This window comes from Paramisgurnus dabryanus, chromosome 19, assembly GCF_030506205.2.
Source record: "Paramisgurnus dabryanus chromosome 19, PD_genome_1.1, whole genome shotgun sequence".
In the NCBI taxonomy this organism is placed as follows: Eukaryota; Metazoa; Chordata; class Actinopteri; order Cypriniformes; family Cobitidae; genus Paramisgurnus; species Paramisgurnus dabryanus.
The window spans coordinates 8142093-8157793 of NC_133355.1; the positions used below are offsets into that span (position 1 = coordinate 8142093).

A 15701-nucleotide genomic window follows, 5' to 3' on the forward strand; every position below is an offset into this window, starting at 1 on the left:
TGTCTTGCGATCTTCATGGCTCGCTCCTCAGATGTGAAGATCCAGACATGGTCGAGAGATGCAATGGGGTGAGAAGAAGCGTGTCTTTCTGGATGTAAAGCTGGTTACCTCCTGTTGTTTTTCACTAACAGTCTAGCGCCTTGCACAGGGCCTTGGCTTTTTGTAAGAGCATAACCTAAAAGTAGAATTCATGGAAGCACATCACGTATACTGTACATTAAAAAGGCACACTCAGGTCATTGTATGTTCATGCTGTTTCATTTAAAAAATGTGTTTAGCTGCTGTACATTATGAGTTCCTGTAGTAGATCTGCAGACTTCAGTGTTAAACATGTGGCTCACCTGCAAACAACACACCACCGCAGTGACAGATTTGATTGAAACATTTGAACTTGTGCTTTACACAGCTAGGTGCGTAAAAGATATGGAAAGTATTTTAGTGTGAGAAAGTTTGTGTTGATAACACCTGGCTGCGGCCCAGGAGTCCTACATGAACTGTTGAAAGAAAGACGTTTGTACCTGCTGGCCATTGTATGGTAGGATTGCCCTTAACCGCAACTATTTGACAGATGCTTCTTCTTGGTCTTACAATTGCAAACGTGGACAGGTGCTCTTGTAACATTTGTTGGCAGCTGGCAGCCAGCTTTCTGTGCATTAATGGTGGCCAGATGCTACAATATTTCATCATACCTGGCACTGTACGCTCAGATAATAAATGCTGTTGGATCAAATGGAAAGTATGGGAATTGTATTTAATCATTATAAATGAGTTTGTTTTAATAAAAGTTTAATTCTGGTTGACTAAATGTTTCATTATGTAAATTTATATTATGTGAACTTAAAGGGGCCATGGCATGAAAATCTGACTTTTCCATGATTAAGTGCTATGATTGGGTCTCCAGTGCTTCTATAAACCTAGAAAATGTGATGAAGATCAACCCAGTAACTTAGTTTGGTAAACCATTCTCTGCAAACATGTGAAAAAATTTGTCGTTGATATTTGGCTCTCCTTATGATGTCATAAGGAGCTCTTAACTCTTCCCCGCCAGCATTTAAAAAAAAAGTTGACAGCCAGCGCCAGCATTTTTCATGATTTTCACAAAAGTTTAATGCCTTCCAGAAAATGTTCTTCTTTAAATATATAAACAAACAATATATCAGATGAAAGAATAGACCCTCTGCTTTCAAACAAAAAAAACCTTTCATCCTACCTTCATTAGTTCTCTTGTAATCACCTCTCAAACATGGGTAGGTTTCTTCAAAAACACCCAATTTTGAGCAAAGAGCTAAGATAATTCAATTTTTGCAAAGGACTTTTCATAGAGATCAGATGCAGAGCGATCTTTAAAACATACACGGAGTTCTTTCTCTTTCACGTGAGGCGCTACTTCCGGGTTGTATAAGTTGCGGAAGCCACCTGGTGGATAATAGCGGTATTTCGGAAAGACGGAAAATCTCGTCATTGGCGGGGAAGCGTTTTCTCTTAATTGACGAGATATCTCGTCAATGGCGGTGAAAGAGTAAATAATAATTACAAAACTCATCGATTTGAAAAGCTCTGTGTCCCTGATTGGCCAGCTAATCAGTACGTTGTGATATGCTTGAATACCTCTGACGTCAGCCGGGAATGATGTTTCTTACCATGTTTAAAAGATTCGCTTACAATGCAATGCTAACAGGAGTTAACTTACATGTCTGAAGCTAGAATCCCAGAAAGTAAACTGTTGCCTACAATCAGTAGTCTAAAAAAGTGATTTACGTTGATGACAATAACTTGTGTCATCGTTTACTTTGGGGTTTGTACCTTTTGCATATCATTAACATGTACTAATACATACTTACACACCAAAGGAAATGTAAAAACGTGAATCAGACCAGGGATAGTCCCTTTAAAGGGATAGTTCACTCGAAAATGAAAATTCTGTCGTCATTTACTACATCTTATGTTGCAACCAGGGGCGTCGCACCCGTGGGGGATGTGGGTGTTTTAACACCCACACTTTTCCCGGTGAGAGGGTTCAACACCCACACTTTTTATGCAGTTTTGCAAGAACGCCTTATTAAAGTCGCTCCTCCGTTTCTCTGGCCGCTCTCTGTCTGCTGCGCTGCATTCTCTCCCCCTCCCCTCTCAAACATGACGCCGGCTTTGAGTGTTACCGGCTGATGATTGGCTGTTCTGTCTTAAGTCCCGCCTCTCTTGGTGGGTTAGATTGATCGGTCAGCTCGCGCTGAGGAGGCGGGAACTTTGTTTATTTACATCTCCCTTCTTCAGGTAGGCTACTTTGAATGAGTGTTTAAAAAACTTTATTAAACACTTTAATCAACTCTATGCTTTTGAGGTTTTTGAATAAGCTTGATATGTGTTTGGGACTAATGCTAATTGGGTTATTGTTCAGCAGCTGGCTAAATTCGGTCATGTGTAGACAATGTGGCATGCAATGTATAACCTGTGATGAAGAAGGCAGGGAATTGACGGGGATGAGGGACAAATTGCAATCGATTTGATATTTTGAGCATTGTTTGTTGAATAGCTGAATAATTTGTTAATACTACCTGTTGTGTATGATTGTACTTGTTAAGGAGAAAAAAATGAGAAATGATGACATAGTTCTTCAACAGGTAACTTATGCAAACAATGAAAGAAAAGTGTAGGCTATATTATTTTAATGCAAAACTGTAAATTGTTACATCATTTAGACCACCAGAGAAAAAGCTTTTCAGGGCACAAGTAGCAAAATTTAGCAGTCACAGTCCTGTCAGACCCATGTCACTATCGAGCTTACCATTATCTTTTTGTCACGCAGTATCAATAAGATACAGAAAAGAAAGAGGCAGGAGAAGATGGACACCTTTTTCAAGAGAAATCCTGTAAGTGAAGTTGAAAGCTGGTCGTTGATAAATGTTGACATTAAACAACAGTAGCCTATTACCATTATATATTTTTGCATTAATTTAATATATTACTTTTCAAGTTTCAATAAGGTTTGCTAGTACCACAGCCTTATTCCTTTATCACCTTGTTTAGGAGATGAGGTTGCTGGAGGCATCAGTTTAAAAAGAGAGAGAGACACAGAAAGTTTCACAGGTGTGCAATGAAAAATGAATGTTACAGTTTGTGAAAGAGGTCTATGAAGGAAGAGAGGGTGTGTTTGTGTCATGGGTGGTGCTTAATTCCATCCCAGGTGCACATACGCGTGTTTCTGGTGCGTTTATATCAAATTTTAAATTATATATATCCATCCCCCACACTTTTAAAAAGCTTGCTACGCCCCTGGTTGCAACCACACAGTTGACGGCACTCATTGACTTCCATAGTATTTTTTATTCCTACTACTATGAAAGTCAATGAGTACGTCCACTGTGCATCATTAATCAAACTGTCTTCCTTGTGTTCAACAGAATAAAGAAACGAACAGCATTCGGTAAAACACTTAAAGGTGCTCTAAGCGAATTCACGCGTTTTATGCCATAAAAATGTTTTGTTTCATACAGTAAACATCTCCTCACTATCTGCTAGCTGCCTGTCCTCTAAACACACTGTAAAAAACGCGGTCTCTGTAGACAGCCCAGGCTCCACAAACTGCAACAAAAACAAAGTGGTCAAATCTACTACTACGAAACATAACAAAGTATTTCAGCCAATCAACGACAAGAAGGATTTGGGAATTGGGCGCGTTCATGACTCTTTCAGAAAGCAGGAAAGGGAGGGGGAGGGGAGGAGTTTGCTATGCTCCGTTTAGTTTTACAACACTTTGAACGTCAACAAGAAGTGACGTCATACAGATTCGCTTAGAGCGCCTATAACAGTTGGTTAATATAAAGACTTGTTAATGTTTAAAGTTTATTTAACAAACTGTTGCCAGTAAATAACATAAATTTAAATCTACAGTAAGTTACTGGCAAACACCTGCCGGTAATACTGTAATTTCTACAGATATTTTTAATACAGCATAGGACACATAACATTGTGTTTAACTTTCAGTAGCATGGAAATGGAGACTGTCCATTAAAGCTATTTTAAATGACTGAAGAGCTTATTTATTAAATAGTTTGTCATTATAGCACAGAAATGTGTCACATTGCTCAAGTATCAAATATATATACTTGCAACACCAACTGAAACATTTTCTGTGACAATTATGGTAATTTCAAGTGGATGAAAGGGGCTTTCCATCAAAAGTCTGATATATATGGAATTTGTGTCAATTCAATGATATTTCGGGCAGTTCCAAGCATACTGGTGTTGACTCGATGCCATATCTCTTAATTGAATCCTATAATAGTTTGCACCAACTTTGCTCCGGGAAAATCCATTGCTACAATACCAAATCGCTTCCTTTGACCAACATATCCTGTCAGATATTCATGTAGGCGGGGGTTTATGATCTTGGCCAGGGAGTTGGGATGTGCCAGGACACCGGCACCGCTGCTGTAGGTGAGGAACATTTGGTTTTTGTTACCCACTGCTGCCGCCTCCAGATGAGTGTAGACACTTGTCCATTTCTTCTTCACCTCCTCTGGCACTAAACTGGGTACCTGCAGTAAGACAAAATACGGTATTTACAGCAGTCAGTACTATTTTAACGCATTCCCTGTCAGTAATTTTTTTTAAAGTTGCCCGCAATCATTTTTTTGTGACTAGTTTCACAAAATGCCTTCCAGGAAAAGTTTCTTCTAAAAATATATAAACATACAAATATATCAAATGAAAGAACAGACCCTCTGCTTTCAAACAAACAATAAACAAACAAACAAAACTGACATTTTTTTTTTCATCCAATCTATTTTTTTCTCTGCTTATAAACTCTTAAATATTGGAATTTTTCTTTAAAGGTGCAGTGTGTAATTTTTATAAGGATCTCTTGACAGAAATGCAAAATAATATACAAAACTATATTTTCAGTGGTGTATAAAGACCTTTTATAATGAACCCTTATGTTTTTATTAACTTAGAATGAGACATTTTTATCTACATACCGAGGGTCCCCCTACATGGAAGTCGCCATTTTGTAAAACCATGTTTCTACAGAAGCCCTTAACGAACAAACTTTATTTACTAAGTTGTCTCCGAAGATGACATGTTTGTCCGGTGGTGGCTATCGTATCTTTTCTATGCGTTTCAAAAGCGAGGGGTGAGCAGTGAACTGAGCCATTGGTTGCAATTCGCAACCTCACCACTAGATGCTGCTTAAATGTACACACTGCACCTTTAAAAATATTTTTTTATGCAAAAATCTGAAATAATTGCATTTATGTGAAGGAATTTTGTTAAAGATCAAATTCAGAATGATTATCAAAACATACACACAGTTTAAAATGAGTAAATAACGTTTTTGGTTAGTTTTTTTATATACATTTGCGATATTGTAGATTAACATAAAAATTCACCAGGCACATGTTTTTTATGCATATTTTTTTCTCTTAATTGACGAGATAATTCGTCAATGGCGGGGAAAGAGTTCCCTCTTTGATGGATTTTTAAAGACAGTTGATAGATGATTAGAGATTGGAAATTAAATATAAGGAGTCAAAATTCTGATTTTCTGTGAAATCATACCTGACAGCTCAAAGGTTACTGTTGTGATTTGTGGTAAGGTACAATTTAGTGAAAATTTGTCATTTTACCAAAAAAAAAAAAAACATTGCATCTTTAGTGTTACTGTATGTGAAACTGCACCTTGGAAAGTAAATGTATTTTTTTTATAAAAAATTAGAATATATAGAGACATCATATACTGTATTTATTTATTAAATGTTATTTTTTTTTGTCATTTTCTAAAAAATTGAGCCTTTGCGCAAAACTTTGCTAACTTAAATTTTTTAGTTGAATCAACTCAGATTTACAAGTCATTTTAAGTTACTATTATTTTTTATTTTGACTAAAGTTATAACTTATAAAATATAGTTGAAAGAAGTCAACTTCATTTTTTAATTTGTAGCAACTCATCAAGATAAAATATAACTTTACCTTCCAGTGATCGGCGATGTCCAGCGAATTGTACCGCATCCCCAGCTCAGGAACAGAGAAATCCTGCAGAATGATCAGTTTTCCTCGTGCATCTCCCATGGTGGGCATCTCGCGGCTGTGCCACAGCAGGTCCCAGTGGGCATACTCATTAATGTAGCGCACAGCTGCACTGTAGATATCGCCAGTGTTACTCAACTCCTCTTTCAGTCTCATCAGCACCGTTTCGCTCGGATACTCCCTCAGGAAGGCCACCACGTCCGTCAGCACATCCCCAAAGTGGGCGTACTGATACGAGACCCCGTGGTGGATGTGTAGGTTGCCTCTAACATGACGAACGCGGATGTCCAGAAAGCGGATTCCGGCACGTAGTTGGAAAGCAAGGGTCCAGGAGTTGCACTCGGAGAGTGATCCACCGTATAGGGCCATGGTGTTGTGAGTGCCAGGCATAGTCACATCTGACAGAGGAGAGATGTTAGAGATGTTGGCCATCCAGGAAGGGTTTAGGATCTCAGGTGTGGAGGTGTCATCATAGTCAGGTGTCTGGATGGCCCCTTGTCCTGGGCTTGCCAGGCTGTGAATTTTATGGTCAGATAAAGATCAGATTGCATCAAATAATGTCCAGAGGTGTAAAGCACATATTTCATTGACTATTAAGAATCTGTGATGATTCAAATTGATCAGTCTCACTGAGCTCAAATCACTTGATGTTTGCTATAGAGTCCCGAGATTCAACTAAACCAGTTGCTTTAACAATTTATTCATCCAAGTTGATTTACTTGACTTCTTCAGTCTATTTCAAACCAAAGAAAGTTTACTTTTCTTGGCTTTTCTACTTTTGGCAAAACACGTTCACTTTTTAAACATAAATGTCTTTGTACTTTTCACACCCCTGGATATGAAAAACGTCTCGGTTACGTATGTAACCCTCGTTCCCTGAAGGAGGGAACGGAGACGTCACGTCGTGACCGACGAATTGGGAACTCGCTTAGAGAGACCAATCTGCTTCGTACTCTACTAAAACGCCAATGAACTTGGCATTGAGATATTTGCATAATGCTGGCGCCGCCCCGCCAGGTGCGTATATAAGCCACAGGTGCAAATATGGAAATTAGCTTCATTTCGCTGAGAAAGCCGGAAAGTGTGACCGGCCGATAAACAGCAGGGAGCAGCCCTGTGGCGACGGGACGTGACGTCTCCGTTCCCTCCTTCAGGGAACGAGGGTTACATACGTAACCGAGACGTTCCCTTTCAGTCGGTCACTACGACGTCACGTCGTGACCGACGAATTGGGAATCCCTACCAAAACGCCACTGAGGGCTGACCTCTTCCAGTGTCTGCGTAAAGCCCTCCGGTTCCACTTAAGGATAAGGAGAATTAGGTTTTAAGGCAGAAGGCCGGGCACTAGATGTTCCTTTAACCCCACAGTAGTGCCAGCGACTGGGAAGCGCCCTATCTGAGCGGTATAGGGACGCTGCGGAAGCCACCGCCCCGTTAAGGGCTATTGGTGGGCGAAAGTCAACCGTAGTTGAGGTATAAATGACAGCCGTGGCTGTGTAAGCAAAGCAGTGCTCTGCTGAGGGAAACGTGGGCTAGTAGGATTAACCCCACGGAAAAATACTCACAAAGGAACCCGGTGGGACGCAATGTGGATGCCCGAGCCAAACACAGGTTCGCGAGGATGCAGCTAGTGAGAGGCTGGCAGCGGATGCTCCGCAACATCAGGCTGCCAAGGCAGCGGAGGAAGGCAAAACAATTTATTACGCGTTTTTGGCTCGAAGGCCTTCCATACTGAGCTCAGTTTGGAGCAGCAGTCGGAGGCTGCAAGCCGACCTGCGAGCCTGTTCTCTGTGCTTCCCCTAACGAGGAAAGAACACGAGAGGAGACAGGCTCGACACGAACACTGTAAAATCTAATGAACGTATTAGGTGTCGCCCAACCAGCAGCTCTGCAGATGTCTGTTAGCGAGGAACCACGAGCGAATGCCCAAAATGAGGCTACACTTCTAGTAGAGTAAGCTCTCAAATTAAATGGACAAGGAATGCCCTGCAGATTATAAGCAAGGGCGATAGTATCAACTATCCAATGAGACATCCTCTGCTTAGTGACAGCTTTCCCTCTCTGCTGGCCACCATAACAAACAAAGAGCTGATCTGAGGTCCTAAGGCTTTGTGTGCGATCCACGTAGATGCGTAACGCTCGTACGGGGCATAATAAAGCCATGGTTGGGTCTGCCCTCCTCCGGGGGGCAGCGCTTGCAAGCTCACCACCTTATCTCTGAAGGGAGTGGTGGGAACTTTGGGCACGTAGCCTGGTCTGGGTCTCAGTGAGACAGCAGGACCAAACTGAAGGCACGAATCGTCAACAGAGAATGCATGTAAATTCCTTACTCTCTTCACGGAGACCAATGCTAGCAGGGTCGGAGTTTTTATTGACAAAAACTTCAGACTCGCAGACTGCAAAGGCTCGAACGCGGAACCTGTAGTAGGGCTTCAGCACCATGGACAGGTCTCAGGAGGAATAGAGGGAGGGCGCGAGGGGTTTAGCCTGCGAGCGCCTCTTAAAATCTAATAACCAAATCATGCTGCCAACTGATCTGCCGTTAATAAGCGAGTGATGAGCAGAAATAGCGGCGATATCAACTTTAATGGTGGAGGGTGACAGCCTACCATCTAACCTGTGTTGAAGATATATAAAAGCACAATGTTAAGCATTCTCTGGGGTCCTCGCGTTGCGAAGAGCACCAGGTGACGAAAAAGGGTTTCATTTAAGCGCGTAAGCCCGTCTTGTGGACGGTGCTCGTACCGCGTCGATGGTGTTAGATACCGCTTGCGATAAATCACCTAAACCTTGCGCGCGCTCAACGACCATACATGGAAATCGCACAGGTCGGGGCGCGGGTGCCAAAATGTGCCCCTTCCTTGAGAAAGAAAGTCCTTCCTCAGGGGAATTCGCCAGGGAGGGGCTGTCGCGAGGAGTATTAACTCTGAAAACCAATTCCTGGTCGTCCAGTACGGGGCGACTAATAAAAGGCTCTCCTCGTCCTGCCTGACTTTGCACAGCGTCTGTGCGATTAAGCTCACTGGAGTGAATGCGTATTTGCGCATCCCCCGCGGCCAGCAGTGTGTCAGCACATCCACGCCGAGGCTGTCCTCGGTTAGTTAATAAAACAGGCGACAGTGGGTATCGTCCGGTGACGCAAATAGATCTATCTGCGCACGACCGAACTTATTCCAAATTAGCTGGACCGTCTGGGGGTGGAGTCGCCATTCTCCGGGGCGCGCAGCTCGGGAAAGCGCGTCCGCCGCTGTATTTGAGCGTCCCCGGAAAGTGAATGGCACGAAGGGACCTCAGATGCTTCTGACTCCAAAGGAGGAGATGACGAGCGAGATGCGACAGGTGACGAGAGCGCAAAAACCGCCTTAACGGTAAATAACGCAACAGTCGCAATGTTGTCGGTGTCGGCTAATACATCCTTCCCTCGCATCTCCATAGCGGAGCGTACAAGTCCCAGATATACAGCGCACCGCTCGCGGCAGTTGGGGTGCTATGCACACCCCTGAGACTGCAAGCCCGTCATACGTGGCTGCTCATCCCGTGCTGGGGGCATCGCATGCTACAGAATGCCAGGAGACCCGACTCAGAGGCATATATTGCTATCAGAAATGCTGGGTCTGACCACGGGGTAAAATAGAAATGACACGCAGCTGTAATGGTACACGGTGTATGCCATTGCGCCACGCTCTCCTCGAGACTCGATCGTAGAACCAATGCTGAAGCGGTCTCATATGAAGCAGCTCGAGCAGATGTCACGCCGCAGCTGCTGCCATATGTCCAGGAGCTTCTGAATTTGTTTCAGAGGGACCGCGTACTTCCTCGAATTAAACCGAGGCAAGTCAGAACTGACTGGTTGCGCGCTCTTGTAAAACACGCCAATAAATCGATCGAGTCTATTTCCATACTGAGAAAAGGATCCTCTGCACGGGGCAAAGTTGCTCTTTTCCCAGCTGACCTGATGACTTAAACGAGCGAGATGCTGAAGCATTAAATCTCTGTGTTCGCGCACGTTTGCCAAGAACGAGCCATTATAGTTGACGTAAATATAAGCAGAATGCGAACAACGCTCTCTCTCTCGGAGATTTAAATGCCGTGACTAGCACATGGAGACACGGGGAGAGAGAGACAGCTCGAATGGTGTACTTAGTATTAGTATGTCCACTCCATGAACGCAGAGCGAAAAACGGTCTAAGGCGAGGGGAGATGGACACATGAAGTACACGTCTACAGGTCTATGCTGCAACCCGATCTGAATATTGAAATACGAGCCTCGGCGTATCATCCTAAAGGATCAGATTTGTAGAGCCGGTGCGTAAATAAATCGGTCGTAACCCACCGCGTATTTTTGGGTACTATGAGATAAAGGCTGGAAAAACCCTATCATCATTCTCGGTAAGAGGGACCGGCTCGAAACGTCCTTCGCCAGCAGGACATCGACTTTTGCACGCAGTACATGTGCATCGGACGCTTCACAATAGTGAAACGAATGCCCGAGAATTTGGGGGAGTGCCGGTAATTGTATTACGTAACCGAGGCGGATAGTGCGTAAAACCCAACGAGACGGGCTGGGAACTGAAGCGAAGCATCCCGGGACCGTACGAGGAGAATTAACGACACTACCGAAGTACCCGCGGTGGGGCAGCGAAGCGAGACAGGTGATACTGCCGGTGCGTCTGCTGTGACAGCATAAACATCTACAGTATGTGTGTGTGAGACACTGACCTGAGCCCGCTGAGGGTGACGGTCGTCTGGTCTCCTCTGCGGAGAGCGCAGACTCCGATGAGGGTGCTGGTGGTCCGGTCTCCTCAGTGGAGAGCTCGGACTCCTCAGGACACCCGCTGGCGATAGAGGAGAGGTAGGGGAGCTGGTGTGTACCCGCTCACGGCTCTCTCGATCCTCCGGAGACCTGGAGAGGAAAGAGGAATGCACTCTTATGTGTGGTTAAGTGGGTACCGGCTGGACAGCCGGTGGAACATATGCAAACCAAGGATTTTCCACCCGACCCTCTACCGGGGGAAGGAGCGAATCACTGTCTCCTGAAGAGTGATCCTCTGCCACTCCGGGTCGCCCGTCTCTGGCCACTTAAACTCCCGATTTTCACGGGAAGCGGCTAAGCGGGCGGGGCGAGCTGCTGACGACCGGTTCCCCTGCGCTGCCGAGATGGGGTCCGAGGAAGGGAACGGAGGTGGCCGCCGCAGGACGCGGACGGCGAGAGGCAGACTGAGGACCCGGCGTTGGTGGACCAGGGCAGCTCTCATCCGCCGGGGCACGACCTAGGAGATCGCCTCAGTCTGCGCAGCGGAGCTATACGACTCCCCGGGCTCGCCGAAGAGGCCGGTCTGTGAGACAGGAGCATTCATGAAGTTGTTCCGTCATATAAGCCAGACATAGCCAAGGGTGGCGATCTTGAACACTGTGGTGGACATCGAACGACTGAAGGTCGCGGCTTCCCTCGTATATCTCTAAAGCCTCGTTTGGTGAACCTGCAGTACGTTAATGCGTGCAGGGCTGAAGCCGCGTCTCCGCATGCCTGATGGGCAGCGCCCGTAACCGGACGACTGTCTATACAAACACGGGAGGGAAGGGTTGGGAGGTCCCTCCAGGAACGCAGCTGCATCGCAACCCCCCGCTCAACTGAAGGGATCCCCCCTTAGCGGCTCCGTTAGTGAGGGAGATGAGGGGTGAAGCTGAACGGCCGAGACGGCCGCAAATCACGTCAGCTCTTCGTGCCGTCGGGAAAGGCAGGCACAGGAGGTGAGGACCGTAGAGGCCCGGGCAGCTCCGAAGTACCAATCATGTGGGCGGGACGGTTCGGGCGGAGAGGGATTAACCCCTCCAACTCTACCGTTTCCGCCGCTCGAGCGGGCACGGCCGCCATCTCCGGGAAGACTCCGCCTCGGAGGGAAAAAATGGGCACCCCTCTGATGCTGTAGAAGTGACGGGACCAGAAGGAGGTCCAGTGGATTCGGCAGAAATCGCAGAACACGACTCTGCAGTCTCCACCGGAGCCTCAACCGGCTGAGGATGAGAAGGCCGGTAGGTGAAGGACGCATCCTCCGTCCTACTCAGCGTAGTGATGCGAAGAGCGTCCTGCGAGCGCTTGACAGCCGCACCATGGCGGCGTTCAGCACTGCAAAGGCGCGGACGCCGTTCCCGTAGAAACGACAGTCGTCTCCGCAATCCAAGAGGGTTATGCTCTCACAGAGAGAGCAAAAGCTCTCCACGAACGCAGCCTCGGAGTGCTCGATGCCATAGCACGAAGACAGCGCTCGTGACCGTCACTGGAATCCCTGTACTTCTCGCATCCAAGATCGCACGGAGGAAAAGCTATCCTGAAAAGGACGCTGATCTCCGAATATACGAGAGAGTGGCTGTCTTTAAAAAGACACAGAGCTCTCACGTATCACTCTTTAGGGAAATCACTCTTAGGTGCTCAGCTGATGATGCGCACAGGGAGAGGCAACGCACACACTAAACTCAAAACAAAAAAGATGCAGAGCAGTGGAATACTGCGAGCGTCCGCTGTGTCAGTACTGCTTGTCAATCAACTTCAGCAACCGTTCCCAGAAGAGCAGAGAGTAGCTTCTCAGTAGCAGATAATGCCGGCTTTCGAAGCGAAAAAAGCTAATTTCCATATTTGCACCTGTGGCTTATATACGCACCTGGCGGGGCGGCGCCAGCATTATGCAAATATCTCAATGCCAAGTTCATTGGCGTTTTAGTAGAGTACGAAGCAGATTGGTCTCTCTAAGCGAGTTCCCAATTCGTCGGTCACGACGTGACGTCGTAGTGACCGACTGAAAGGGAACCGTACATCTCACTTAAAGATAGAGGAAGATTACCTCAAAAATACGCTTATCTGTGGGTATAATGAAATGAGATAATGGATTTATGTGCTGCTGATACTGTAATACCAGATACATTTGGCCAGTCTGATATAAAAGCCAGTGTTAAAATAATGGATAATAGATGGATGACTTTTCTTCTTCACAGTAAAATGGATTTTCCTTTATTAAAAATGAAATAAGAACCGCAATTTGTTATGTAATACACTGTGAAAGGGTTATACAATTATGGGTATTAAGGACCTTACCCCAGCAAAATGCCCATTACCATTAGCTGCAAAATGTGTCCTCTGGTGCCTTCCATAATGAGCCTTTCAAATGGCTACTGATCCTTTACTATAAAGATAATCATTAAAATAATTAAATTTCACTTGACACAATTACAGCACTTTTTCTGGCGAGACTTCGCCTTGCTTAAACAGCAGACATTTTGTAATTACTTAATGGTGATATATTTGTATTCTGGAGTTTTTCCACAAAAATGGAAAAACACCAAGCCTTCTGAAAAAACTTGATAATGTTAAAATCTGATTAGGAGTTCATATCTTATACCCAAGAAATCTTACCTTGTTTTCTTGTTTTCTGACAACTGTTTGATACCACAGAGAGCAGACTACTGCAGGCAGCGTCAGGTTAAGACTCAAAGCCAACAGTTGTTTTCGCACATGTCTTTCCCAGTAACTACACAATTTTGGCTTGATCTCGTTGGAGGCACCGATACCAACTGACCCCTTTGTTTGTGCCGTCATTGTGCCTAGTAGTGGTGTAAAGTAAAAAAGCTGACTCAATGAGAGAAAACAAAAACAGCTTGATCTCCAGTTTCATGTGGACCAGACAGAGATATGCTGTATTTATATGATATTGCATCAAGTCAACAGTGATTACAAGGTGTTTCATTTATTTATTTATTTCATTTTTGGGCTTAGACATTTATACACTTTTCACTGACAGCCCAAATTTTGCCTTGTTTGGTAACGTGCACACCAAAGCTTTAAAGGGACACTCCACTTTTTTTGAAAATATGCTCATTTTCCAGCTCCCATAGAGTTAAACATTGGATTCTTACCATTTTGGAATCCATTCAGCTGATCTCCGGGTCTGGCAGTAGCACTTAGCATAGCTTAGCACACTCCATTGAATCTGATTAGACCATTAGCATCGCGCTAAAAATAACCAAAGAGTTTGGATATTTATATTTAAAACTTGACTCTTCTGTAGTTACATCGTGTACTAAGACCGACAGAAAATTAAAAGCTGCAATTTTCTAGGCAGATATGGCTAGGAACTATACTCTCATTTTGGCATACTCTCAACATTTAATTTTCTGTTCGATCTTAGTAGACCTACCAAGAACTACAGAAGAGTCACGTTTTAAACAGGAAAAACTCTTTGGTTATTTTTTAGCGTGATGCTAATGGTCTAATCAGATTTAATGGATTATGCTAAGCTATGCTAAAAGTGCTAGTGCCAGACCCGGAGATCAGCTGAATGGATTCCAAAATGGTATGACACAAATGTTTAACTGTAGGGGAGCTGGAAAATGAGCATATTTTCAAAAAAAGTGTAATGTCCCTTTAATGCCGCTGGTTGGCGTATGTATTCAACTGTTTCCAATGGAAGTTCTGCTCTCTTAAAAAATGCCAACAGCTGGCGTTTTTCTGCACTAAAAGCGCTCAACGCTGAGTGCCAAGAGTTGAAAAATATTCAACTTTGTGTGAAAAGTTCCACTTGTCAATGTCAGTTCTCACACGGCTGTCCAATCACAGTGAAGGAGAGGCGGGATAAACATCACAACAACCATCGTTCAACAACTGATAAACAAAGCAAAACTATCATAGCAAACTTAAGCGCTCAGGTGAAGAAAGCAGTCGGCTGAAAAAAAAGCTGGCAGTCGGCATCCGCCTTGCATTTTTAGCCGTGTTTAAAAGTTTTGGTATGCACACCCCCTTACAGCACAGACGTCTGGGCTGTGTTTGGACACTATAAGACACCTTTTACATGCAAAATTGCTTGTTGGGAAGCCAAGTTGTTTTATGTTATCTGTTATAATCTGTCTGGAATATGTACATTTTTCCTTGCTTTGAATAGTTCTTAAAATAAATACACTAAAAAAGTTGGATCATTTTAAATAATTTATTACTTCAATTTGTAACACCTAAAAAAAATCAAAAAATTCAACTTAAAATTTCACTTTAGTTTCACATTTCAAATTTTGTAGGTGTTACTAACTGAAGTAACTTTTTAAGTTGAACCAACTTTTCACTTTTACAGTGTGTGTTTTCAAAAAATAAAACAAAATAAGAAACTTTCAACTCTCACTATATGTAAAATTTATATATTTATTAATAAGCCAAACAAAGTAAAAGGCAGAAATACTGTCGTAGTTCTGTTTGAAATACAGCTAAAAGTAAAATATTACCATGCTGGTGAAAAACATTAAATAAATATAGAGGTAAATTAGCATACTGTAAGAGAGATTATCTGCTAGAGTAAACATTAAGGTTCGGTGTGAATAAACATTAAGCCCGAGCTGCTATGATAAACATGGTCAAAGACAGCATTTTTTCCAGGGTTTATGGGAAAATATAAGTTTACATTTTCTGTGATCTAACCACTGTTCTTTTTCCCAGGGGTGAATGAAAAAGTTTCAGACTCCTGGAAATGTTCCTGCTTTCGGCTTACGTTGAATAAAAACAAAACAAACAGCTTTGTTGTTGTGTATACAGTACCTTGGAGAGTATGCAACCCATATTGTGTTTTCAAGACTTTTAAAAGAAGGCCAAAACAAAACATGCATAACTGCATTTAGAATTTGAATGGATGTGCCACATTTTT

General features: G+C 43.8%; 1 protein-coding gene and 1 long non-coding RNA gene across 3 annotated transcripts; one reads left to right on the forward strand and one right to left on the reverse strand.

The window, feature by feature from the left end:
• Positions 1–1949: 1949 nt before the first annotated feature.
• Positions 1950–3236, forward strand: LOC135776736 (uncharacterized). Its single transcript, XR_010544183.2, has 3 exons — positions 1950–2271; positions 2804–2867; positions 3025–3236. It is a non-coding gene; the product is annotated as an uncharacterized lncRNA (long non-coding RNA).
• A 775-nt stretch (positions 3237–4011) lies between these two features.
• LOC135776726 (1-phosphatidylinositol phosphodiesterase) lies at positions 4012–13617 on the reverse strand. 2 transcript variants are annotated; one of them, XM_065287603.2, is made up of 4 exons: positions 13433–13615; positions 13115–13202; positions 5968–6538; positions 4012–4535 (listed from the first exon to the last, which is right to left on the reverse strand). In XM_065287603.2, the coding sequence occupies exons 2-4, from the start codon at positions 13168–13170 to the stop codon at positions 4263–4265; spliced, it is 900 nt and encodes a 299-aa protein (XP_065143675.1). In that variant the 5' UTR covers positions 13171–13202; positions 13433–13615; the 3' UTR covers positions 4012–4262. The 2 variants fall into 2 exon arrangements, with proteins under 2 accessions (XP_065143675.1, XP_065143683.1); XM_065287611.2 differs by lacking the exon at positions 13115–13202 and having other exon boundaries at positions 13433–13617.
• Positions 13618–15701: the final 2084 nt, after the last annotated feature.